At 65.0% G+C, this 23594-nt stretch overlaps 2 protein-coding genes and 1 long non-coding RNA gene across 5 annotated transcripts; 1 reads left to right on the top strand and 2 right to left on the bottom strand.

Annotated features, from left to right (window-relative positions):
* Positions 1–4780: 4780 nt before the first annotated feature.
* Positions 4781–8005, top strand: LOC129500748 (uncharacterized). The gene is made up of 4 exons (XR_008662596.1): positions 4781–5802; positions 5997–6181; positions 6285–6850; positions 7794–8005. It is a non-coding gene; the product is annotated as an uncharacterized LOC129500748 (long non-coding RNA).
* Positions 8006–9797: 1792 nt separating this feature from the next.
* Positions 9798–13069, bottom strand: LOC129500154 (60S ribosomal protein L29-like). Its single transcript, XM_055310277.1, has 2 exons — positions 13065–13069; positions 9798–11324 (listed from the first exon to the last, which is right to left on the bottom strand). The coding sequence occupies exons 1-2, from the start codon at positions 13067–13069 to the stop codon at positions 10751–10753; spliced, it is 579 nt and encodes a 192-aa protein (XP_055166252.1). The 3' UTR covers positions 9798–10750.
* Positions 13070–14460: 1391 nt separating this feature from the next.
* Positions 14461–22951, bottom strand: CUNH19orf12 (chromosome unknown C19orf12 homolog). Of its 3 annotated transcripts, none has more exons than XM_055309449.1 (3): positions 22932–22951; positions 17376–17561; positions 14461–15276 (listed from the first exon to the last, which is right to left on the bottom strand). In XM_055309449.1, the coding sequence occupies exons 2-3, from the start codon at positions 17557–17559 to the stop codon at positions 15011–15013; spliced, it is 450 nt and encodes a 149-aa protein (XP_055165424.1). In that variant the 5' UTR covers positions 17560–17561; positions 22932–22951; the 3' UTR covers positions 14461–15010. The 3 variants fall into 3 exon arrangements, with proteins under 3 accessions (XP_055165424.1, XP_055165422.1, XP_055165423.1); XM_055309447.1 differs by lacking the exon at positions 22932–22951 and adding an exon at positions 20999–21055; XM_055309448.1 differs by lacking the exon at positions 22932–22951 and adding an exon at positions 21025–21053.
* Positions 22952–23594: the final 643 nt, after the last annotated feature.

Here is a 23594-nt window from a genome sequence, read left to right as displayed (position 1 = left end):
CTCGTGTGGTCTCGCCTCAGTCACGGCTCCTCGGGGGCCGAAATCCTGGCAGGTGAGCCGCCCGCCATGCGGGGCGCTCCTGGGAACACTGGCGGCCCAGTGGGTCGGACACGATGCCACACCCGTGGTCCCCGAGCACGTGTCCCGTCCCCCTGGGCCCACCTGGGGCTCTGACCACCGCCCGGCACCCGCAGCCCCGTCCCCTGGCGTGAGTCGTCCAAACAGAAGGGCAGGGAGCAAACGGAGCCCCTCGTCCAGCTCCCCCGGGCCTTCCCGGTTCAGCGCTGGCCCTGCGGGCTCCCCCCGGCCTGCCCCGGGGACGGCGCCGTGGAGTGGGCGGCGACTGGCCTCGCTCAGAGCGAGCGTGTCGGGGCTGGGCCTTGAATGCCAGCCTCCCGGGGCCCGTCCCGCAGCTGGCTACGGGCCGTGGGTCCTTGCATGGCCGCCTGCCGGGCCTGGGCCAGAGCCCGCCGGGGCAGCGGGGACGAGGGCAAGGTCGCCGTCTGCTCAAGTAGCGACTCGGGCCAGGAGAGCGTCCCCAGGCCACGTGGCAGGTGCCGAAACCCAGCCCGGCCGCTGGGCCCCGGGTCACAGCCGCTCTCCTGGTGCCTGGGAGAGGGGCAGGCGCCGGGCAGCCTGAGGACGGGGAGGGAAGGAGGCCGGCCCGAGGCTGCTGGGGGGCCCCTCCGGCCTCCTCGACAGGGACCTGCTGCGCAGGGACGTGCGCGGGGCCCAGAGCACAAGACCCCCCGTGCAGGGCAGGTGGCCCGAGCCATGCCCTCCCCACCAGGACCCCTGGAGCTGCTCCCCTTGTCCCCCCGCCCAGGACTGCAGGACGGTCGCTGCCTCCTGGGGCCAGGGTATCGGGGGCTGCGAGGACTCCAGGGCTCCAGTGGCCAGCGACCCTCGGGGGCCCTCATTCGTGCGGGCTCGCTGCTCTGTGCCTGCCTGGGGGACACGGTGCGGGTGAGACGCACACGGTCCCCCCTCTTAGGGTGTCTTGCCTGGCGGAGGAGTCAGGCAGGCCCAGGAGCAGCCAGTGCCCTGCAGGGGTGAGGACGAGGGGAGGCGGCGCTCCTGACCAGGGAACGGCAGTGCAAAGGCCCTGGGGAGAGGAGTCCATGTGTCCTGGAGTGGCGGGGCTGGGCTGCGGCCAGACGGGTGGTGTCATTCCAGAAGCCTCTAGAACCTTCCGCAGGCAGCAGGCGTGCTCTTTGGTTTCAAGGCCCGGCCCTGACGGCTGTGTGCAGAGGGAGCGGCTGGACGGCCACCCCAGACCCCGAGGATCCCCGGGAGGGGAGCCGGGCCCCCGGAGGCCACGGAGGCCCGCGGTGGAGGGTGATGGACGGCAGCCGTGGCTGTCCCCACTCCTCCGGCAGGGCTGCCCCTCCCCTGTCCTGGACGGCAGCCGACGCCGCACCCTGGCCGGGGGCTGGCAGGACCCGAGGAACCTGATCCCCTCGGGATGACGGGGCAGGGGGTCCCCGTGGTGACTCTGGCTGCCACTGACTGGGACCCATCTGGCGCTGGGACGGGGAGGCGGGGCCAGGGTACACGAGGCCATCCTGAGCCCTGACAGAGGGACACACAAAGCCAGTGGCCACAGGTCCCAGAACAGTCGTGCGATCCGGAGGGCTTCCTGGAGGAGGGGAGGTGTGGTCGAGCTCCAGGAGGGCAGGACTTTACCAGAGAGGACAGTGCTCTCCCCAGGGCTGGGGCTCGGGCTCTCCCTGTTTCCTGTCCCCGCCTGTCGCTGCCACTGGAGGTTTGTGGATTGACCGAGTGAATCAAGTAAGAGGTGAGGTGGGGCGTTGGGGCAGAGGTCGGGATAAGGAAATGGCCCTTGCGCCTCCCCCTGGGAGGGTGGGGAGCAGCCCCTCCCCCAGACCCTGGCCGCAGGGGCAGGAAGTGCCCCCCCAGCTCTCTGGGCGCCGGGCCTGCTCTTGGGGACTCAGCCAGGAAGAGGCTGCAGGGGGGCAGCCCCCGCCCGGCGTGAGGGCAGGGCTGACCCCGTTCTCAGCCGGGATCCGGCACCAGGCACCCACTTCCGCGGGCCCGCGACGCCCCCAGGGCTGCAGGAAGGGGCCTCCCGAGGCCTGCGGGCGGGGAGGCCGCCTCCGGGTCCCGGGCCTTCACCCCGGGCGCCCCTGGCCCTCTCCGCGCCCAGGCTGCCCTCCACGGTCGGCCCCCTCCACGCGGGACACCCGAGCCCGGGGCGGCCCTCGGGGTGCAGGCTGCGGCCGCAGGAGGGACTCCGGCCCTGGGCTTGTCCCAGCGACTCGCTGACGCTGAACCCGCCTCGGCCTTTGCCTGCGGCCTCTGGCCCGGCCTGTGCACCCCAGCGCCGCCGCCACCTGCACCCCGCAGCCTCCCTGCTGCCCGGGCCGGCGTGGCCGTCCCATCTGCCCCCCAGGGCACCTGCTGCCCTGCTCCGGCTCCCACCCTCCGTGTTTCATGAGGGGCCTGGGTGGGCCTTCGAGGCCGGGCTGCTTGAGGGCTGGGGGCCCCTCACTCATCATTCGCCGGCAGCCCCGCAACTCAGCGGGGTCCACAGACGTCCCTCCTGGAGGGTGGCCTTGGAACTTCCCCGAGTTGTGGGGGGTCGGCTGGGGTCACGGCGCCCTCAAAGGCCCTGGTCCCGAGCTGACCCCGCCGGCTTCCCCTAACCAGCTGGTCCTGCCTCCGTGGGCACCTGCACCCGCACCTTTGAGCCAGACGCTGGGGGGCCCCCGACCTTCCCCTGTGCCCTTCTCCACAACCCAGGCCCAAGTGGGGAGCCTTGGAGCACTGGGGCCCCCAGAGCCGGGCCTGGCCACGCCCCTCGAGGTAGAGTCCTTCCTGCCCAGCAACAGTGAGCACAGGCACCCCTCCCGCCCCTCCCAGCCTGCCCCCTGCCTTCCTGCTACCCCCCCCCACCCCCATCCCCCTGGCTCTGGAGCAGCCGGGAAGGGAGGAATAGAGGCTGACGGTGGGGCTCAAGTCCAGAATTGAGATGAAAATCCAGGAGGTGCCGCTGGGAAGCCGAGGCCCCCGGGGCAGGTGCACCTGACACTCACGGGGCAGGGTCGGTGCCAGGGAGAGGCTGTGGCCCGAGTCCTGTCCCGTGTCCCTCCCGGCGTCCCCGCTCCTGCTGGCTCCCGTCACCACCACAGAGCCCAGCTCTGACTGGAATGTTCCGATGCCGAAAGCAGGCGGCCTGGTGGGCAGGGAGGGAGAGACGAGGGCTGGGGGGAGACCAAGCCAGACATTTCTGGGCAAAAACAAGGGGAAATTTCAATCCCTGGAGTGTCTCTGTAGGGGGTCCTGCCAGATGTTCAGAGCTGAGCTCGAGCCCCAGGAGCAGCTCCCAAGCTGGAGGGAGGGGGGGGGGGGGGGGTGCTCGCGGCCAGACTCCGCGCTGGTGCTGCCCGCTGTCTCTCCACACAGTGGGGCTCCACAGGACCCCCACACCCCGCCCACAGCCACAGCCGGGGGTGGGGCCCAGGCTTCCAGGGTTTGGGAACCCCACACACGCACGTGGGCACACACGGTCACACACACACACACACACACACACACACACACACACTCTCCTTTGTGTTACACAAGGAAGCTTTATGCAGTTTGCAAACTGCCAACATTCTTCAAATGCCAAAATGCTTTCCTTTGCATCCCACCCAAGCCTCCTGGAGCCACCCCCCCCCCCCCCAGAACTAGAGGAAACCTCTCGGCCTTGGGCCCAACTAGCCACAGGCTGGAGCTGGAGCTGGTCTAAGAGAGGAGTCGAGGCAGAGGCGCTGGGAGAGAGGAAGCCCGGCAGGGCCGGATGCAGTCATCACCCCGGGACCTGCCCCGGCTCCCCACGCCCTTCTGTTCCGCACTCACGTCCTCACCCTGGTACACGGTTGGGCTCCCGCCTCCTTGCCCCCCTGCTGGAGGGGGTTCACGGGGTGGGGGGCACGGGTGGGGTGGGGGCACCTGGGCACTCGTTCCTCCTCCAGGCGCTCACTCCCTGCTGTTTCCTGCCTGAAATAATAAAAAAAAAAAGGCGGAGGGGAGACTGGTCTCTACTCCCAATTCCTAGCACAGAGCTCCCAGATGCCTTGGAATGTCCCGGGTGACAGGGGGGCCTGTGCCCTAATGAGGCAGAGCTTAGTGGGCACCAGAAAGGCCAGGCCGTGCTCAGAAGCTTGGGACTTGTAGGGGAAGGGCACCGGAAGCTCATTTAATGACCAGTCGTGATGAAGGTGCCATGAGGACCCCACAAGTACGAGGTTTGGAGAGCTTCTGGGTTGGGGAACCTGTGAAGGAGCTGGGAGGGGGGAGGTGCTGCAGGGGGAGGCCCTGTGGGGGGGGCGCTCTGGGAGGGGGAAAGCACTGGGGGGGAGATACTGCAGGGGGAGGCCCTGGCATGGGGAGGTGCTGCAGGGGGAGGCGCTGGGAGGGGGGAGGCGCTGGAGGGGGCAGCCCTGGAGAGGTGAGGGGTTTGCCTGCCCACGTCTTCCCCGGGGCGGGGTTCATGTGTGTCGTCTGCTCTGTCCTTTATCATAAAGCAGTGAACTAACATTTTCCCCTGAGTTCTGGGGGCTCTGCCAGCAGATTCAGCCCCCAGAGGGGATCGTGGGAAGCCTGATTGCTCTGCGCAGGTGAGGAGGCCAGGTGACCCCCGGGTCTGCCGCTGGAGGACGTGGGAGCAGCTGGTGTGGCCCGCACTGACCTGGGGGACCTGGGGCACCGCGAGCCCGAGCCGGCGTTGGGTGCTGGGGAAGGCAGGCACGGGGTGCGGGCCGGGGCCGGCCGGGAGCGCCGGGAGCCTGCAGGGGTGGCATGGGGGCCGGCATGGGAGTGTTCGTGGGGGGGGCCGCCTCTGGCTGTGGCCACTGGCCTGGGCGAGACGACCGTGCACACCCGGGCACCGCCGGTGGGGCCGGGGCCGCCTGCACCTGCCCCTGGTGCGGACAGGGAGGCCCTGGGTCCCACGGCGGGGGCGCCCGGCCTGGCCCTCTGGAGAGTCGGGGCCCAGGTTGGGCTCAGGACGAGGCTGTCGCAGGCTCGGGGCGGATGTCACTTGAATTAGGGAAAACAGCTCGTGGAACAGAGCCTCGGGCGCCGGGCAGCGGGGCTGCTCCCTTCATGCGAGGCGGAGACACGGCGACACCTCACCAGGCGCCCGCGGGTGGTCGCGGGGCTCGGGGCTCTGGCCAACACACCCAGTTCAGGTGCAGCCCTGGTTTGGGGAAACCAAGCGCGGCCAGGCCCGTCCAGTTAGGACACCGGAGAGGCAGAGGCGGCCAGAGCACCCAGGGCCCCCCAGGGTCCCGCCTCCAAGGGTAACTGCTCCCCGTAAGTCGTCCTCTGGCTTTAAGATTTTTTTTTAGCTTCATAGGCACAGGACCCTACCGTGTGCATGGTCTGTGCCTTCGGATGAAGCGCAGGCCCCCCCCCCCCCATGTCGGCGCCTGTGGCTGGTGCTTCTCGGGGGGGGGGGGGACAGTCCGTGGGGCCAAGCCTGCGCAGCTGTGTCCACCCCGCTGTGCACGGGCACCCGCATTGTTCCCAGCGGGCCACGGTCACCGAGGAAGCGCTGGGACCCTTCCCGGCCGCGGGGTCCAGGACAGGCGTCCAGGTGGCGCCAGCAGAGGCCGCCGGGCAGGTCCCCGCAGGGTTCAAGCGGTTGGCGGCCCACTCGGCAGAGGCGGCTGCAGGTGCTCCCGCTCCTCAGCGCCACCCGGTACCGAAGGGCTTTGTCCCTGCGGTGACCCTGGAGGGTCACTTGGAACCCGGGCCTCAGACGCCAGCCTGACTTCAGGGCTCCCCTCGGGGGTGAGTGGGAGGCAGCCTCTGCCCGAGTGGGGACGGGAGGAGGGTGTGGGGGGAGGGCGTCCGGAGGAGGGGACGCGGGAGGAGCAGGGGCGGGAGGCGCGGGTGCAGCGCTGGGCCTGTGCGCTCACAGGGGAGATGGGAAATGAAGCCCGAGGAGCCCCGCGCAGCCTCTACTCTGCTTCCTGGGTCCCCAGGGCGCTGAGGCCACGGCTGGGAGGCAGGCAGGCAAAATCGCCCCTCGTGGAGCTCCCGCGAGTGAAGACAAGTGAGGGTGTCGCACCCTCTCCTCTCCGTGGGGGCTCCTCCAGCACCGAAGGGCCCAGCCCTGGGGGGTGCTGTGGAAACACCCCACCGGGCCCTCCCCAGCTCAGCTCCAGGGGTGCGCCTTTATCGACTTGTTTCCTTCTTTTTTTTTTTTTAGATTTGTTTATTTATTTATTTATTTATTTATTTATTTATTTATTTATTTACTTATTTATCAGAGACACAAGAGGAGGGAGGAGCAGGCTCCATGCCGGGAGCCCGACGCGGGACTCGATCCCAGGACTCCAGGATCACACCCTGGGGGAAGGCGGGCACCAAACCGCGGAGCCACCCAGGGATCCCCTTGTTTCCTTCTTTTAAAAATTTAATTTAAATTCAATTAATTACCATATGATGCATCATTGGTTTCAGAGGTAGAACTTAGGGGTCCGTCAGTTGCACACGCACCTGTGCTCACCCCATCCCGGGCCTCCCGGTGCCCCTCCCGCAGTCCGCCCGCACCCCTCCCCTCCAGGGACCCTCAGTGTTTCCTAGGGCCCAGAGTCTCTTGTGGTTTGTCTCCTTCTCTGTTTTTCTTAGTTTTCCTTCCCTTCCCCTGTGCTCGTCTGCTTTGTTTCTTAAATTCCCCGTATGGGCGAGATCACAGGAGAATTGTCTGTCTCTGACTTACTGCCCGCAGCACGATGGCCTGCAGCTCGGTCCACATGGCCGCACGCGGTGCCATCTCCCCCTCCTCCGGCTCCGGGCCCTGCACGCCTCGGCTTCTGCATCTACTCACCCGCCGGTTTGTGTTCTGAAAGGGTGATCTGGGCGCTCGTGCCCTGGATGTAGATGCTCTCCGCGGGGTGGGGGGCGGGAACAAGCGTGTGGTGGAGGGCGGCCGAGGACTGAGTGCCACACGGGGGCCGCGAGGCCCGGGCACAGTTCCAGGCCGAGTGGCCAGTCCGGCGCCACTGAGGTGCGCCCGAGTGAAGGCCTGACGGACATGGGGCCGGCCTTTGGGGGAAGAGCATCCAGGGCAGGGGAAGCGGCGAGTGCAAGCGCCCTGGGGTGGGGGTGGGGATGTCCCCAGCCTGGTGAAGGAGCAGGGAGGAGGCCGAGGCCGGTGTGGCTGGCAGAGTGGGGGGGGTGGTGGCGGGGGGGCCGTGAGGGCCCCGTGGAGATGAAGTAGGGCCCGGAGGCGTCCTAAGGACTCGGCTTTGCTTGGAGTGAGAAACAGAAGCCGTGGGAGCTGTTTCGGTGGAGAAGTGGCACCGACTCTCCTTTGACGGCGTCACCCGCTGCCCTGAGCCGGGTCGGGGTGGGGGCGCGGAGGGGGCGGGAGGGGGAGGCCGGGAGCCGGGGAGGAGATGGGTCTCCAGGGCCCGGCAGTAGGAGCAGCAGAATGTGCTGGTGGCCGGGGTGCGGCTGTGAGCGGGTCCAGGGCTGGGGCCTGCGCTCCTGGGGCCCAGCGGCTTGGTGGCGGCGGGTGTGCTCGCTGCGGCTGTTACGAAATAAAGCTGCCACTTCACATTCGAGGTTTCGTGTGGACACGTTTCGGGTTCCCCGGGGGGCATTCCTGGGCCGGGAGTTGTTGGGTCACAGGGCAACTCTGTGGTTACTATTATCTTGAGGAACTGCCCAGAGGTTTCCCAAAGTGGCTGCAGCATTTTAGGTCCCACCCGCAACGTATAGAGGGTCCAGCCTCTTCCCCTCATCGACACTTGTCATTTCCTTTCCAATTTCAGCCACCAGAGGTGAGAAGCGGCATCTCGCTGTGGTTTTGACGACGGAAGGCGGGCAGCACCCTCTCATGCACCTGCGGGCCGTCTGAATGCCATGTTTGGAGAAATGTCTGTTCAAATCCTTTGCCCATTTTTGTCTCTTTATGGCTGGGCTGGGAGTTCTTCGTATATGCTCCATACTAGTCCCTTACCACATACATGATTTGTAAATCTTTTGTCCCATCTTGTGCTTTCTGCCCCCCCCCCCGCCACTTTCTTGACGGTGTCCTTCGAAGCACAAGAGTCTTTAACCTCCATGAAATCCCACTGGTCTTTTTTGTCCCCTGTGGCTTTGCGTCATATCGACAAACCACTACCTCATACAAGGTCGTAAAGACTTGTTCTCATGTCTTCATCCAAGAAATGCCCTATTTTGAGTTCTTTTGTCATCATATGGTGCAAGACAGGGGGTTGTCCGGCTTCCCTTTTCTGCATGTTGACGAGACAATTACCCCCCCCCCCTTGGAATCGTCCCCACACCTCGTTGAAATGTTCTTGTGCTTTGCTCCGGGAGGAACGGAGGCGGGTGTGGATGGTGGTGAGCGGGAAGGAGGGAATGACGGGAGCAGCGGCGTCCAGAGGGAGAGGGGTGCCCAGCGGAGGGGCTGGCGCCCGCCAAGGTCAAGGCCAGTGTGTAGGACCAGGAGTGGACATGGGCACAGTGTCCACAGGGACCTGTCTCTCGTGTCCGCACGGAAATGGGCGCCAAGGCAGCACCGCCAGGGCCGAGGCCGAGATCGAGGGTCGGGAGCCGGGGACGAGGTGAGCGGCAGTGAAGGTGGGTGGGGAACCCAGGGTGCTCGCCGGCAACACAGCCGCGCCCGATGAACCGAGTGACCCCGGTCCGTGGGGTCACGTACTGTTCTTTGGCCGCATCAGGGAGGCAGGTGCAGGGGGAGAGAGTGCAGGGACCCGGGGCCTCTGAGGCTCTCTGTGGGGGCAGGAGGACAAGGCCGGGTCCAGTGGCTGCAGCAAGCAGCCCTCTGCTGACGATGGTCAGGGTCAGCCAGGGAGGAGGTCTTTAGCCTGCAGCCGCCAGCCGGTCCCCTCGAGACCGGGGGACAGTGCCACTGCCCCTCCATCTAGTGAGAGAGGGCGGGCAGGGAGTCACCAGTAGGTCCTCACTGTCCCAGGGCCCCTCCTCTGTCTCAGGGGGCTTGGGCTGCCACAAGGAAGCCCCGGAGACCGGGAACTTAGCCTCTTGGTGGACGTTCGTGGCTCACGGTGTGGAGGCTGGGGGCCCGGGAGAGGTGGCCAGCCCGGCCGGACCCTGGGGGGGCTCTGGCCTGCAGCAGCCCTCTTCCCACTGTGGCCTCCCCCCATGCTTCTCCCCCCATCCCCTCCGAGAGGCCCCTCCTCTAAATGCCATCACACTGGGGGTTAGGGCTTCAGAATTTGGCTTTGGGGGACACAGTTCAGTCCACAGCACCATCCCAGCTGCTCTTGACCTCGAGGGAGCCCAGCTGCTGGGCTTGAGACAAGGGACGGGAGGAGGAGGCTCCTACCCTCACAGGGAGAGTCTGCGTCCCGGAAGCCAAAGTGGAAAAGGACCATCTTCCAGCTTTATATTTTCTCTCCTGTATCTTGCAGAGCAGTGAGGCCCGAGGTGGCGGCCACTGGCCATACGCGGGTGGCACGTGGCTTCAGAATGGAGATGTGGTGCAGGCGTAAAAGCTACACAGCAGGTTCCAAAGCCTCAATATTTTTAAAAAAAGGAAAATATCTCAAGAGCCATTCATCTCAATTACACGTTGAGGCGATAATCGCTTGGTGGCGCTGGGCTAGACTCTATTACTAAGTGAATTTCACCTGTTTCTTCTTACTCTTTAAAAATGAGGCAAGTAGGGGATCCCTGGGGGGTGCAGGGGTTTGGCGCCTGCCTTTGGCCCAGGGCGCGATCCTGGAGACCCGGGATCGAATCCCACGTCGGGCTCCCGGTGCATGGAGCCTGCTTCTCCCTCTGCCTGTGTCTCTGCCTCTCTCTCTCTCTCTCTCTGTGACTATCATAAATAAAAAAAATAATAATAAAAAAATTGCTTAAAAAAAATGTGGCAAGTAGGAAACCTAAAGTTATAGCTGTGGCTCGCACTTGCGGCTTGTGTTACGTCCTGTAGCAGAGACACCAGAGAGAAGACCCCACGTCCCAAAGGGCCCCCGGCTCGGCAGGCCCTCCTGCCCGGAAGCCTAGGTGCCTGTGCCACCCGCCTGGGGATGAGCGGGACCCGTTCCCGTGCCAGCGGGGCCAGGCCTCCGAGAGGGAGGGCCTCCAGGCCAGTCGGGGCGGCGGTGGACGGTCCCTGGGAGGCAGCCCCGGGAGCTGGGGGCCAGGCTGGTTCCTGTTTGGTTTCGGGACAGGTGCATAATGCACGTGTTTACACCCTGGAATCCCCCCGTGGAATTACACGAGGTGCCACACCCGGAGATCCTGGTCCACCTGTGCGGCTTCCTCTGAGCCAGGCTCTCCCTGCCCGGGAACCCCGAGCAGGTCCCCAGCACCAGTTCCCGTTTGTCTTTCTCTTTATTCCCCCCAAGCCCGTAAGTGTGAAGTTGCCGTGGGGCACACGCGGTGTAGGCAGCCGATCTGAATCCCAGAGGCCCATCCCCGTCTCCTCCGCATTGAAGTCAGTGATGAGGCTGCCCAGGAGGCACCTTGACTCCCTCCCTGGTGCTCGGCCCTGGGGCGGCTCCCTCCTCTCCCGCTGCCCCGAACAGCAGGGCCCTGGGCGTCTTGATCTCGTTTCCATGGAGATTCTTGTCTCGTCCTGTCCCCCTGAAGTGCAGTGTCTTGGCTGGAAAGTGTGTGCAGCTTCCTGGTTCCTGAGCCTTTTCTTCTTCAAGCCTCTCTCCCAGAGGACCGTGTCCCGGCGCGTGGTCGCCGCCGCTCTGTGTGCGTCGTCATCCTGCGGCCCTGCCAGTTTGGGTTAGGTCTTTTTTTTTTCTTTTTTCTTTTCTTTTTTTTTTTTTTTTTGACAGATAACTGCCGCAGGTTTATTTGTACAAACAGCACAGGAGGACACCAGGCCCGTGCACATGGAAGCCCAGCACTGTAGTCTCGGTGGGGGCCTGGGACCTTTGGGAGCCTGCGCTGCAGAGGAAAGAGCAGGGGCCGGAGCTGGGGTCGCAGCTGCAGCCTGGGCCTTGGTTTGAGCCTTGCCCTGAGCCTTTGGCCAGCAGAGCCTCAGACCTTTGGCAATGCGGGCATGAGCACGTTCCCCAAGCTTGGGGTGAGCGGTGTAGGCTAGTCGATTGAGCTTGGGGCTGCCGCCCGTTGGGATCTTGGGCTTAATCTCCTTGGACTTCACAAGAGCCTTAGCCTCGGCACGTGCAGTCATGGCTTTGGTACTGTGGGCCTGCATCTTCTCCAGGCCCTTCTTGTTGTGCTTCTTGGCAAAGCGCATGTTCCTCAGGAACTTGGGGTCTGCCCCATTAAGAGATTTGTATCTTTGTGACTGAGCTTTCTTTCCATTCTTTTTTTTTTTTTTTGTAATGATTTTATTTATTTATTCATGAAAGACAGAGAGAGAGGCACAGACCAGGCAGAGGGAGAAGCAGGCTCCATGCCTGGAGCCGGAGGCGGGACTCAATCCCAGGACTTCAGGATCATGCCCTGGGCTGAAGGTGGCGCTAAACCGCTGAGCCACCCAGGGATCCCCCTGTGACTGGGGTTTCTTGATGCCATTTCTGTGCCATTTTCATGACTGCTTGTGCGTGGTATGGTTCTCGGGGTTGGCCACGTCTGCACCAAAGCCCGCGGCTCCCCAAGCACCTCGGACCAGAGGAGAAAAAGAAAGGTGGGTTTGGTCATTTGTATGGACGTTCACCCATTAATTCGTTCAGGCTTTTGCTTCGTTGCAAAGGAGAAGGGGGAAAGGCCGTCCCTGAGACGCACACGAATGAAAGAAACAGCCACCACGTCAGTAGTGGAGAGAAACCCCTCGCGGCTCCCCCTGCCTGCCAGCATCTGGGGTCCCCACGGTTGCCCCGAAGCTGCAAGTCAGGCGGCCGGGCCCCAGCTTCACACCTGACCCGCTGTTAGCAAGTCTTCCGAGAAGCCTCCTCTGGCCAGTAAAGCCATTTACCTCCCCACAGCCCCCTTCCCGGGGTGGTTTAGGCCAGTCCGGGCGGATCTTCATTCCCATATTTTGATTGTTCCGGATCGAGACACGTTCTGGTTTCTCTGCAGACACGTTGCAGGACACATGGTGACGCTGTGCTCGTGGCTTATTCAAACCTCAGGAAGACCCCAGCCCCCTGCCCAGGGGAAGTCCTAACAGGGCATCCTTGAGGAGCCACCTGCTGGCCTGGCAGGTGACCCAGGGAGGCAGAGGGAAGGGAGAGGATGCGCCGCCTTGCCCACTAGATGGCTCCTCTCAACAAGTAGTGGGGAGAGGACCACCTCCTTCCAACCCTGGAGCCCCAGGCCTCACTGCCCCCCCCCCCCACGTTGCAACACACCTCCGTCGTGTTTACATCCAACCCAGACATCTCAGAAAACGGAAAAATAAAAGAGCTCATTCCAGCTAAAAATACAAACATCTGCCCGCGAAGAGCCTTGCCCGGCGCTGTCGTGTCTACACCCAAAGCAGGTTAATAACCGGCCCGAACAGATGGTTTCTTTCTATAATTACTGGGTCCCCCACCCCCACCAAGGCTCCTCCTCGGCTGCCTCTTTGCCCTGCTGGCAGCCCCCTGCTGTTTCCAGCCACCCCGTTGTCACTGCCCACCTGCCACCACCCTGCCAGCGTAGGGGCCAGCCCACAGCCAGCCCTCTGCTCAGGCTGGGACCCCCTCACCCTCTGCTGGGAGTCAGCCACTGGGCCTGGGGGGCGTGCGTCAACACCACCTGGGGAGAGGGCCAGCAGGAGGCCACCCCGGCCTTGTCACCCCCATTAGCAAAGGAAACCGAATCCAACCAAGATGTCCACAAGCACCCATCTAATAAGGAATTGTGATACACCCTCCTCCTGTGTCTTGGTGCAGATGCAGTGAGATGTGTACCCCAAACCCTGTGGCGGGGAGGGCACCTTACGGACACTCCCTGTCTCGAAAGAACTTTGATTGAATGTAAGACCTTCAGAAACCTCGCAGACTTTTTGCTCCGGCAGTCTTACTCTGGGGAATGTGTCTGAACGACCGTCTGTCCGAGTCCAAGATGTGACGGAAGGTGAACACAGAATGTTCGCTGCAGCAGTGAAAACCACACCGGGGACCGGGCTCGGTGCCGGGATGCTCCACGCCATGACGCATATTTACAAGACATTTTGAAGGACGACGTCCCAGATGTTGGTGTTAATTGGTAACAACGTGCAAAGAAGTCTGAACGGGAAGAACGTGAGTGTGTTGGAGATGCCGACACGTGGTATTAGAAGCTGTGCTGAAGCTGGAGGAATGTGTAACACAGTCCTTTAAGGGTGATTTTCTGGATGGTAACACTGAAAAGTGGTCTCCTGATGCTTTTCTGCATTTTTCTAAGCTTTCATCAATAAACACAAACGCAAGGAAATGATTATGGTTTCCAAAGACCATTTCAAGGGGAGTAAGGGAAAACCCAAGACCGGGGCACGGTGGCTGCCCCCGGGGAGGGGGCTGGGGTAGGCCTGCATGCAGGGGGAAGCCTCGCCTTTCCATCTGTCCTCTCTGGAGTCTTCCGAGTTTTGCACCAGGCTCTAATTACCTGTTAAAAGAATAAATAAATGAAGATTTTGCAAAGGAGACACAGAAGGAAACACTAAAGCACAGGAGGCGAGGGGAGAGCCGGAGGGAGAGCCAGGAAAGTGCTTTCTCCTCCCGAGTTAGGACTGGAGGTCTGCTCTGCGCATCTTGGGCCCAAAGCCCCTCCCAGGGCACCCCAGGACCCTGCTGGTCCCGGGTGACTTCACTCAGGAAGGGCTGCTCCATCTGCTTCAACTCTGGTCAGGAGTTGGGTCAGTGTCTTTCCCAGGAATAAAGGCCGGCAGGCCAGGGGGTGGGAGGGGCTCCCGGGGACATCAGTGCGGGGCGTCCAGGACCCCGGGGCCGTGAGTTGTCACACAAGGTGCCTGGGGGGGGGGTCGAGGGAAGCCGCCCCGGTTGGTTGCTCACGCTGGGCCCAGCTCTCCCAGACCCAGGGGTCGTAGGGTCCTAGTTCAGAGGCCCTGGTCTGGCCTTACTCCGCGTGGGCTCTAGTTCAGCCTGACACGGTCCTTACCCCCCTGGAGGTGCCAAGATGCCGTCTCCTCGGCAGCGGTGCCCCTCCTCACCCCAGGGCGGCCTGGGCCGGGTGCCCTGCCCAGGCCTGGGGACCCAAGGGACACTGTGCACGGGCTCGGGGAGGCCTGGGGATGCCTGTGGCCGTGTGGGCACAGGGCAGCAGGGGCGCCAAAGCAGGCAGCCTGCAGGGTCAGGCCTCGGGCACCGGACTTGGGAGGCTTGTGTCATTCCTTAAAGGCACAAATCCAGCCCCTTCCCTTGTGCTCCGTGCGAGCGACCCTGGATGTTGGAGACGCTTTACGGAAAAGGCCCGTCCGGAGACATTTACTGCAATTTGATGACACCGAGTCCAGCTACGGTTCTGAGAGCAAAGGGAACCCAGAATAAGAACCGTGTCGGGTGGACGCACTTCCTAGATCCTATCACTGCAGAAAGACCAATACTCTCGACTGGAGGCATTTAATTTACAGAGCAAAACTCAACAACTACCACAGCCTGCTGGATGGGGAGACTGAGGCCCTGGGGACGGGACGGGTGCCTGGGCGCTTGTGGCTGCAGTCGCCGGGCCACCGTCCGTCGGCGGGGTGGCTCGAGGCAGTGACAGCAAGGGGCACACGACGGAAGCAGGATTCCCGTGGGGGCCAGCTCCCAGGTCCCGAGACGCGGTGCCGCAGGGGAGGGACAGGTCCCGTAGCAGGTGCTGAGGACGGGGCCCCCACGGGAGCAGAGGAACCACCAGAGCAGGCTTCAGGAAGCGCCCCCCACGTCCGCGGCAGGCACAGATTTGCTCCTGGCCAGGCTCCCGGCGATCGGGGTGTCAGGACCCCAGAACAGCGTCTTCATAAATAATTTCCAGTACACGATGCAGCACAGTAGTAGCGTCTCCAGCGCGTTTCACTCCATCTACGGCACTACACGGGCGATGTGGGGTTTCCCAAGGACGCGTCCCCTCCTGTGCGTCAGGGGACCTGAGCCGCCCCCAGGAGGAGCCTCTAGTCACCGTACTGGACCTCGGCCCGCAGCTCCTTGGTGACGTAGTTCACCAGCATGGCCAGCAGCTGCTGCTTCAGGGCCTCACTGCCCATGACCAGCATGGTCAGCTGCACGGCGTCCGTCCACTCCAGGTGCCTGACGATGGCGGTCACTTCATTAAAGAGCTTCTGCTGCTCAGAGGGCGGCAGCTGCATCAGGATCTGAGGAATCGGCTGAAACTGTCCGCTCGTCATCCACGCGCCCAACAGGCCCCCAACGGCCCCCCCTGCAAAACAAGGACGGCTTCGATGAGTGGGGCCTTATCCATACACAAAGGCCTAGGTTCCTGCTGGGAGCACGCCCGCGGCCATGACGAGTGGGCACATTCCTGAGCAGGCCAGCACAGCCTCGGCCTCATGTCCCCTCCACCCACAGTCGGGGGGCAGAGGTTTATGGGGACTTTGGTCCATTTGGCTCAGATAATTGACACCCAGCATGCCCATCATTAAGCTCTGCCCTCACAGGTGCAGCACGAGGTGTCTCCTCGCAGCTGCGCCAACTAAAATCTTCCCCAGGGCCTGGAGGTCTCCTGCTTCCCACAGAACCCTCTAGTCTGAACGCAGAGAGCTGAGAAGCAGGTGCATTTTCAAGGAGAATCATCTCCGTGGTGGGGCTGGGTCTTCCCCATCATGCACTCTTTGTCCCTGAACTTTGGAAATGTCAACTGAAAGCACATGGTTAAGGGACCCTGGGGACAGAGGAGACCCGTACTCTGGAGGCCGTGGTTGTCCACGCCAGCCCTCCAGAGTTGTATGGTGATAATCATCCAATGTAGGTTACCCTACTCCTACTCTTCCCGCAACCTCAAAGGGGCATAATCGACATTTTTAAAGGTAAATTTAGGATCCAGTTTCGGGTGCACGACTTGGGGACTCGAGGGCTTGTGTCGAGGGACGGTTGTATCTGGTCGGGTGGGCTGCAGGTTTGCTACAGGAAGGGGCCCTGGGGCGGGGGAATCACACTCAGGTGCCCTCTGGGGCCAGGCAGGAATGAGGGCGGCTCAGGGAGCCTATGAGTGACCGGGAGCTGGGTCCCTGCCTAAAGGACGGTGACTACCCCTTGCTGGCCCATGGCTACCACTCAGATGCGAGGTTTCTTCATTAAAAATCCCGTGATTCCTAAAGATCATGACGAGATGGTAATGGATGCAGCGCAGCTACTTAGTGACCCTGAAAGGGCAGAGCCTGGACAGGAGAGACGCTGGGGTCACGTGGACAAACCTGGCAAGGACCCCCTGAACCAGAGGTCGTGGCGGGCGTCCCCAGGAAGGCCCCGTGGAGGTCCCGTGTCCCTGAAAAGGGGCCATGAGCCGGGCGCCCCTCCTCCTCCGAAGGTCTGGGACAGGAAGGGACCGTTGACGCGAGAACTAGCAAAGTCCCGATCGAGCCCGGGAACGGAGAATAGTGACGCGTCGGGGCTGGTTGCTGACTTGTGACAAATGCACCGCAAGGACGCAAGATGGGAACGTGGGGGGAACGGAAGCGGCTGAGGGGTTTGGGGGGTTCTCTCGCACGGTCCGCCAGCCGCTCTGTGCTTCGCCGGCCCGGTCCAGGTGAAGGGTTTCTCTGAAAGGAGACACCGGGGCCAGAGGGGCCCGGGCCTGGGTGGACCCCGCCAGGAGGCGGGAGCCTGCAGCCTCCCAGGAGGCCCGGCGTGGACGCAGCTGGAAACCCGCTCCTCCCCGGGACGGAGCCAGGCCGGCCTCGGGCCCGGAGGCGGAACGCGGCCCCGGCCAGGCTGCCCCTCGGCCGCAGAGGAAGGAGGACTCGGGAGGGGAAAGCAGTCGTTCCCAAGGTCTGCTGAACGTCCCCCACGACGCCCGAGAGACGCCTCAGCCGGCGGCAGGTGCGCTCATCTGCACCTGGACGGCTGTTGCTGCTCCGGCCTGGGCCCGTCTGCTCCGGACCCGGCCGTCTCTCCCCACGAGCAAGTGGAGAAGGGCCCCCCCGGCTCTGCTCGTGGGTGCTCGGCCGTGCCAGCCTCCCCCGGCTCCCTCTGCAGGGACACGTAATGGTGCCAGGGCCAGGAGGCCGGCGGGGACCCAGCACGGCCCCACTGTCGGACGCTGGGACACGTCCCTGCGGGGAGAGGCGCCCCGGGTCTGGGTGGACACGTGCCATTTGCAAGGATGCCCGGATTCCTGAGACATTCAGGCTCAAGCCCGTGTTTCCCATAGGATGAGTTAGGTACACGGAGACCATGTCACAGAAGCAACCTCAGCTCAAAGCATCGCACACGGTCACCCTTCCGTGGGGTCTCTGTGGCGTCAAGGCTGTTTGTACGAGGCCCTGGAGGCTGGCTGCCCCGCGCGGAGCTTGCACTTACCAACAGCTAGTCCGGGTGGGCCTCCGACCAGACCACCGAGGAAGGCCACAGCCCCAGTGACCAGGGCGCCCTTCCCAGAGTGCTTGATGGCTGCCTGCATTTTCCTCTCCTCAGCGATGGAGCAGAGCAGCCTCATGACGTCTTCCACCACGAGGGGCATCTTGGCGAGCCTCAAAGGAAGCATTTCTAAGGGAGAGTGTTAATGAGCATCGGACTATTTCCACCCAAACGCTACTCCCCCTAGAGTCGAGGCCGAGTCTCGCGTGGACGGCGGCAGCTCGGCTGGAGCAAGGCCAGGACGCACGTCCCCGGTCACCCGCAGAGGCCAGTGCACCCTCCTGGCGTCTGCGGCCTCCTGCTGGCTCCCGCATCCCCGGGGCCTGGAGCCTGGCAGGCGGCACAACTGCCCGGCCTCGATGCCGGCCCTGGGACGGGGCAGGGGGAGGCTCTGGATGCGGGGACGCACGTGTGCCCGCCCTGGGCCCCTGAGCACACTCGCCCAGTCCTGCGTGTGAAGTGCAGACACACCAGCTACAGGCTGAGCTCCCGAGGTCTGAAGGGATCGGAGGCGGGCACCCAGCGGGGGTCAGGGTGGCCCTGGCGGATGTTCTCTCACCCATACACGCCTCTGACACGCCACTGATGCCAGTGGGGCTCCGCATGTGGGCTGCGAAGGCAGGGCCAGGTGACCCGGGAAGGGCCACGACCTGAGAGGCGACACAGCCACGGTGCAGGCTGAGCTGCTGCCTTTGCCACAAGCCTCCAGCTGGCGTCCTAACCGCAGTGTGGACAGCAAGAGCTTAGGAGAGCACGACCCAGGGCTCCTGCCACCTGCCACGTTGCCCTCGAGCTCACAAAGCGCCACCCACATCCCCCCAACGTGTCTGCTTGACCAGGTGGGGTGTGGAGGCCGCGCAGGGTGCTCCAGGGCCTGGAGGAGGTCAGGTGCGCCTGCCCCGCCCTGGCTCCCTGCGTCCCGGACCTGCCAGGACACCCGTGGCGCCCCGGCTCCTTTCCCCGCACTGCAGCCCTGGCACAGAGTCCAGGCCCCTCCTCCACCCTGGAAGCGAGCCGCCGGGACGGGCGAGCCCCGTGCACACACGCGTCACAGTAACGCACTAGCGTCCTAAGGGCAACCGGACTGCACCTGGCGCGAGTCCCTGAGAGAGGAGGGGGCGCGGGCTGGGACTTGGTTTACCCGGCCCGCAGGTGCTGCGCAGCTATGCCAGCAAAATGAGTTTTGTGTCAGATACTAATGTATTTCGCGTATTGAGAACCCACGGGTCTCATTTCACGGCAGGTCCCTTCGTAGAGCGAGCGGTCCTCCCGGGTCCCCGCTGTGTCCTTCACACCCGGCTCATGCCGGCTTTCTGGCCGTCCGCTGTGCTGGGGAGCAGGGAGGCCGCGGGCAGTCCTGGCAGGCCCTCTGGAGGCGGCGGTGAGCTGCCCGCTGCGGGCTCCCGAGGAGCCCACCATGGGCTGCGGGGCTGCGGGCGTGCCCTCACCGGTGGGGAGGGCGCACCCGCACTCACACTGCGGGCGAGGAAATGCGCGGAAAGGGGCAGGAGAGGCCCCCCCAGTGTCCCTCAGGGAGCCTAGCTCCCCAGCTGCTCTGAATGACTTCCCAGCAACGCCAGGGGCTAGGGAGGCCTTGTGGTGCAAACGGCACCCCCGGCCCCCCGGGCCCAGCAGGGCACAGGCCAGGGCTGCGCAGAGCTGGGGAGCCAGCCGGTGTCGGGCGGTGGACGCGGCCCCTCCGGGGCCCGGGCAGGAGCGGCCCACCTCTGCCCGGGTGCAGGGGCTCCCCACCGAGGCCTCACTGCGAGACACCCCTGGGTGAAGCTCCTTGGGGCCTCATTAGCAGGTAGAGCATCACCCGACCCCGTGGAAGGGCTGGGACCCGGGGCCCGGGGCCTCGCTGAAAGCCCGGCTCCTGACTCGTGACTTCACCACGCGGGGTGGGAAGTCGGTGCTGCGTCTCCCCACTCCTCGCCTGCCGTCTGTACCGCAGGGACGCGGGGGGACAGGCCTCAGGGTGGGCCGGCGCCTCCCCACGGCGCACGTATTTCACCAGCAGGTTCACGCACAAACGGGCTCTGGGCCCAGAGAGCCCCTCTGCTGCCCGGGGGCTGGGGGGGGAGGGGGAGGGGCAGCGCCAACTGGCGGCCCCAATGTCACCAGCACCAGGCTGGGGTGCTGCACGGCTGGTTCCGGGGAAGAGGGAGGTGAGCCCACCCGGGAGCCCAGCGCGGCTTCTGAGCTGGACCAGGTGGTGCGAGGAGGGGGAGGCTCCGGGGAGGGGGACGGTCGGAGGAGGGGAGGCTCGGAGGGCACCTGGCGGCCTCGCAGAGCCCGGATGTGGCCTCAGTCCCGCCTCTTCTCTGTTGGGCTCTATAGGGTCCCGGCAGGCCTGTCTTCCTCCTTGGCAGGCCGGGGCACATGTCCCCACGGCCCCCGTGGCCCTGTCGCAGCAGCCCCAACTCCTGAGAGACGGGGAGTGGCTGGTGCTGAAACCCTGGCGTCCACGGCCATCTGCGCTGACCTGTCCTGACCAAGCACGGGGCCGCCCTGACCCCTGCCCTAGGGGAGCAGGTGCCTCCTCCCTGTGCCCCGTCCCTGCCCTCCCAGCCATAGGGAGGTCACCCTGTGACCTCTTGGCGTCTTGGCATCTCCCCATGTCTTTTTATAAAGGCTAAGAAAACTTCCAGCCCTTCGGATATCTTTTTATTATTATTATAATTATTCATGAGAAACAGAGAGAGAGAGAGAGAGAGAGAGGCAGAGGCCCAGCCCGAGGGAGAAGCAGGCTCCACGCTGGGATCCCGGGTCACGCCCTGGGCTGAAGGCGGCGCTAAAGGGCTAAAGGCCAAGCCACCCGGCTGCCCTCCCCCCCCCCCCCCCCCCCCCCGGGAATCTTCACCATCCTCCCATCCCGGGACTTCCGGCGGGCGGGCCGGGGCGCTGGCACCCGCATCCTCCTAGGACGCCGTCCTGGTCCTGCACACACCGGAGGGCGCACAGCCGGTGACCCCGGAGCTCGCGCACACCCCGGCCACTGCGGACGCCCCGCTCGGCGCCAGCGCCCTGAGTCCCGCCCCCGGGGTCGCAGCCCCCTAGGCCGCTGGCGCTGCCTCTGCCGTGACTCGGCCTCTCCGTGCCTCAGTGGTTCATACGGGCCCTGGACACCTGGTGCCGGGGGGCGGGCCCTGCAGCCCCTTGGTCTCCTGGCACCGCGCCCCGGGCGCTGGCCTCTCTGTGGGGACCCAGGCCCTGCACCTGCCGGGCCGCGACCCGGGGGCGCACAGGCTCCGGCTCCTCAGGCCCCGCGTCCCCCAGGCCCTGCTGCCCGCAGCCCCGCCCCGGCGCGCACCGCCCCCAGCGCCGCCGCGCACCCCGGCCCCGCGCACCCTCCCCCCGACCCGCGCACCCGCCCGCACCCCGGTCCCCGCACCCCTCCCCGCCCCCGCGCCCCCGCCCGCACCTCCTCCCCCTCCCCCGCCCCCGCGCACCCGCCCCGCGCGCCCCTTCCCCCACCCGCCCCGCGCGCCCCTCCCCCTCCCCCGTCCCCGTCCCCGTCCCCGTCCCCGCACCCCCCTCCCCCGTCCCCGCGCACCCGCCCGCACCCCAGCGCCGCCGCCTTCCGGCTCACCCGCCCGGGCCCTTCCGGCGTCCGCTCCGCCGCCGCGGCTCCCTCCTCCCTCCTCCTCCCCCCTCCTCCCTCCCCCTCCCCGCCCCTCCCGCCCGCGGGCTCCGGCCGCGCCCCTCCCCCTGGGGGCCTGGCCTGGGCGGCAGCACCGAGGTGCCCGACCTCGCAGCGCCCCTCCCGCTGGGCTCCCGCTGGGCTCCCGCCCCTTCCCCGGGCGCGGCCTGGGCCGCAGGCGGCTGCCCCGGGCGCCCCTCGGTGCCACGAGACCCCCGCGACCCCCAAGCCCGGATGCGGATGCCGCAGTGACCCGGACCGCGCGCGCCCCGCCCGGTGCCCCCCGGGGCCTCGGGTCTGGGCCTTTGAAAGACCGAGGCCTGGGTTTACTCCTGGCTTGCGGGGCATAGGTCACAGGGGGTGTGGACAACACCCCCACCCCCACCCGCACCCTCACCCCCACCCACCCCCCACCCACAGACTCAGGCTGGCCTGGAAGCCTCCCAAATCTGAAAAAGGCCCCGGGGTCCCTCGGTGACCACCCCGCTTGATCAGCCCCCCGTGCAGTGAGGTGCAGGGAGGCGGGTCCCCCGGGGCACCCAGGTAGGGGCTGGAGGGGCCTGACTGCAGCTGGGCCCCCCCTGGCTCAGAGCCCTGCCCTCCGGGCGCCTGGCACCCCGGGCCGTGGGCCGCCGTCACACCGCCTGGCTCCTCTCATTTCTTTTTCTTTTTCAGAACGGAAAGTAGTTTGGGAGTGTGTGTGTCCACACACGCAGCTACACCATACGTCTGCGGCCCAGGTGCACGCACACACAGCGCGCACTTGCACGCACCTGTGCGATAGCATGTACCGGCCCGGAAGGTGGTTCTTTTAAAAAGGTACACACGTGGCGACTTTAAAAAGCTGCACCTCTTTACCGCGTGCGGCCCGGTGAGCTGGGGGCTAGGCAGACGCCTGTGAGCCCATGTCACCAGCCACCCCCTAAGCCTATCCTTCCCTCCAGAAGTCTCTTCCCACCCTCCTTATTACTGTCACTTGTGGGCGCGCAGGGTAAGCACACCTGACGGCGGGCTTGCGGCCCTTACATTTGTCCACCGCACGGTCTTAGCAGGGGCAGGACGGACGCTCCCTGCCCGCCCTGACATATCCCACCGCCTCCCAGTAGGAGCCCCCCCGAGTTGGGCCGGGCGGGGGCGGGGGGGGGGGGAGCCTCCCATTCCCCTGCGGGCGGCTCCCTCTGGCGGCTCCTCAAGGAATCGGGCTGCCGACTCCCCGAGGTGGGAAGGCAGGAGAGATGCTGGAAGGGAAAGTCGCAGTCAGGGTCCTCCAGGGCAGGCGAGCTGCGGGCAGCCCCGCCACCTCTGCACCTGGGACCTGCACCCTGATATGAATGAAGTCGTGGGGTCACACGCGCACAAGCCCGTCGGGGTAGCGCGTGACACCGCGGTCTCCTCGTGGCAGCCAGGCCTCCTGCAGAGCGGGCCTGAGAATGACAGGCGCGGTGCCCTGGCGCGGCATCCAGACAGTGCCCCCGTGACGCCCACCGTGCTGAGGTCTGGCTGGGGGACCTTGCGGAGGTCATTCAGCTGCTCTATGCCTCAGTTTCCTCGTTCGGGAAATGGCAACGATAGTAGTGCCTTCCCATAGGGTCGTTCTGGAGACTCGGGGAGGTGATGCCCGGGCATCTAGATCCTTCTTGTTGATGTCATAGACTCTGAAAACGAAGCCCATCTCCAGAGTCGCAGTGGGAGCCTCGCGCCCGGGGAGGCAGGAGACTGATTCCACCCCCACCCCCCCACCCCCACCCCCACCCCCACCCCCACCACACACGGTCCACCATGCTGGAGGTCCAGGGGCCCCCGGCATGCCAGGCTGCGTCCACAGAGCCCGTGTGGGACGTCGGCCCATCACTCACCGCACGTTAACTGAGCACCTTGGGCTTCCCGAGGTCCCTGGACTCTGTCCTGTGCCTGCTGAGGACGGGGAGGGGCATCCCTGGGCCCGAGGCTCAGAGAGCCTGGATCAAAGGCCGAAGGGAGGCACAGTCCCCGGAGGCTCTCCAGGCTTGCAGAAGCTCTGCAGGGTGCAAGGTCCATCTCAACCGTGTGCGGGCTGGGGTAGAGGACAGGGGCTCATGGGACGGGGTGCGGCCTAGGACACCCTTCCTTCCGTGGCCCCGTCTTTCCGGGGACGCACGCCATTCCCTTCGTACGTGGAATGTTCGGCGCACTGCTGGCCACGTAGCAGGGAGATGGATGGGTCGGCTAGAGCCCCGTGACGAGGGACCACAAACAAGGTCCTCGCACAAGTACCAGCGTCAGGGCTGCAGATGCCTCTCCAGGGTGACACGATTCAAGGCCAAACGCAGCTATTCCACAAATGCCAGGTAAGCGTGCGAGGATGCACATGGCACCTGGGGCACAAGGAACTTTCAGGCTCAGCCCAGGCGTCAAAGTCGTGGAGGGACCACGGGGCCGCCCGCCTTTGGTCTCAGGGAGCTTAGTTCAGCAAGGGCTGTTGTGGGACGAGCTGGCTGGGACTGGTTACGAGCCCATCCCGGGCTTCCTCGTCCTTCTAA

This window comes from Nyctereutes procyonoides, unplaced genomic scaffold (assembly GCF_905146905.1).
Source record: "Nyctereutes procyonoides isolate TBG_1078 unplaced genomic scaffold, NYPRO_anot_genome, whole genome shotgun sequence".
Classification (NCBI taxonomy): Eukaryota; Metazoa; Chordata; class Mammalia; order Carnivora; family Canidae; genus Nyctereutes; species Nyctereutes procyonoides.
Note: the sequence above shows the minus strand (reverse complement) of the source record. Positions and strands in the feature narration are given on the sequence as shown.

Coding starts and splice junctions, on each gene's coding strand:
- CUNH19orf12 (XM_055309449.1), bottom strand. CDS start 17,559: ATGCTTCCTTTGAGGCTCGCCAAGATGCCCCTCGTGGTGGAAGACGTC. Junction 15,277..17,375: donor CCCACCCGGACTAGCTGTTG/GTAAGTGCAAGC, acceptor CTTGTTTTGCAG/GGGGGGCCGTTGGGGGCCTG.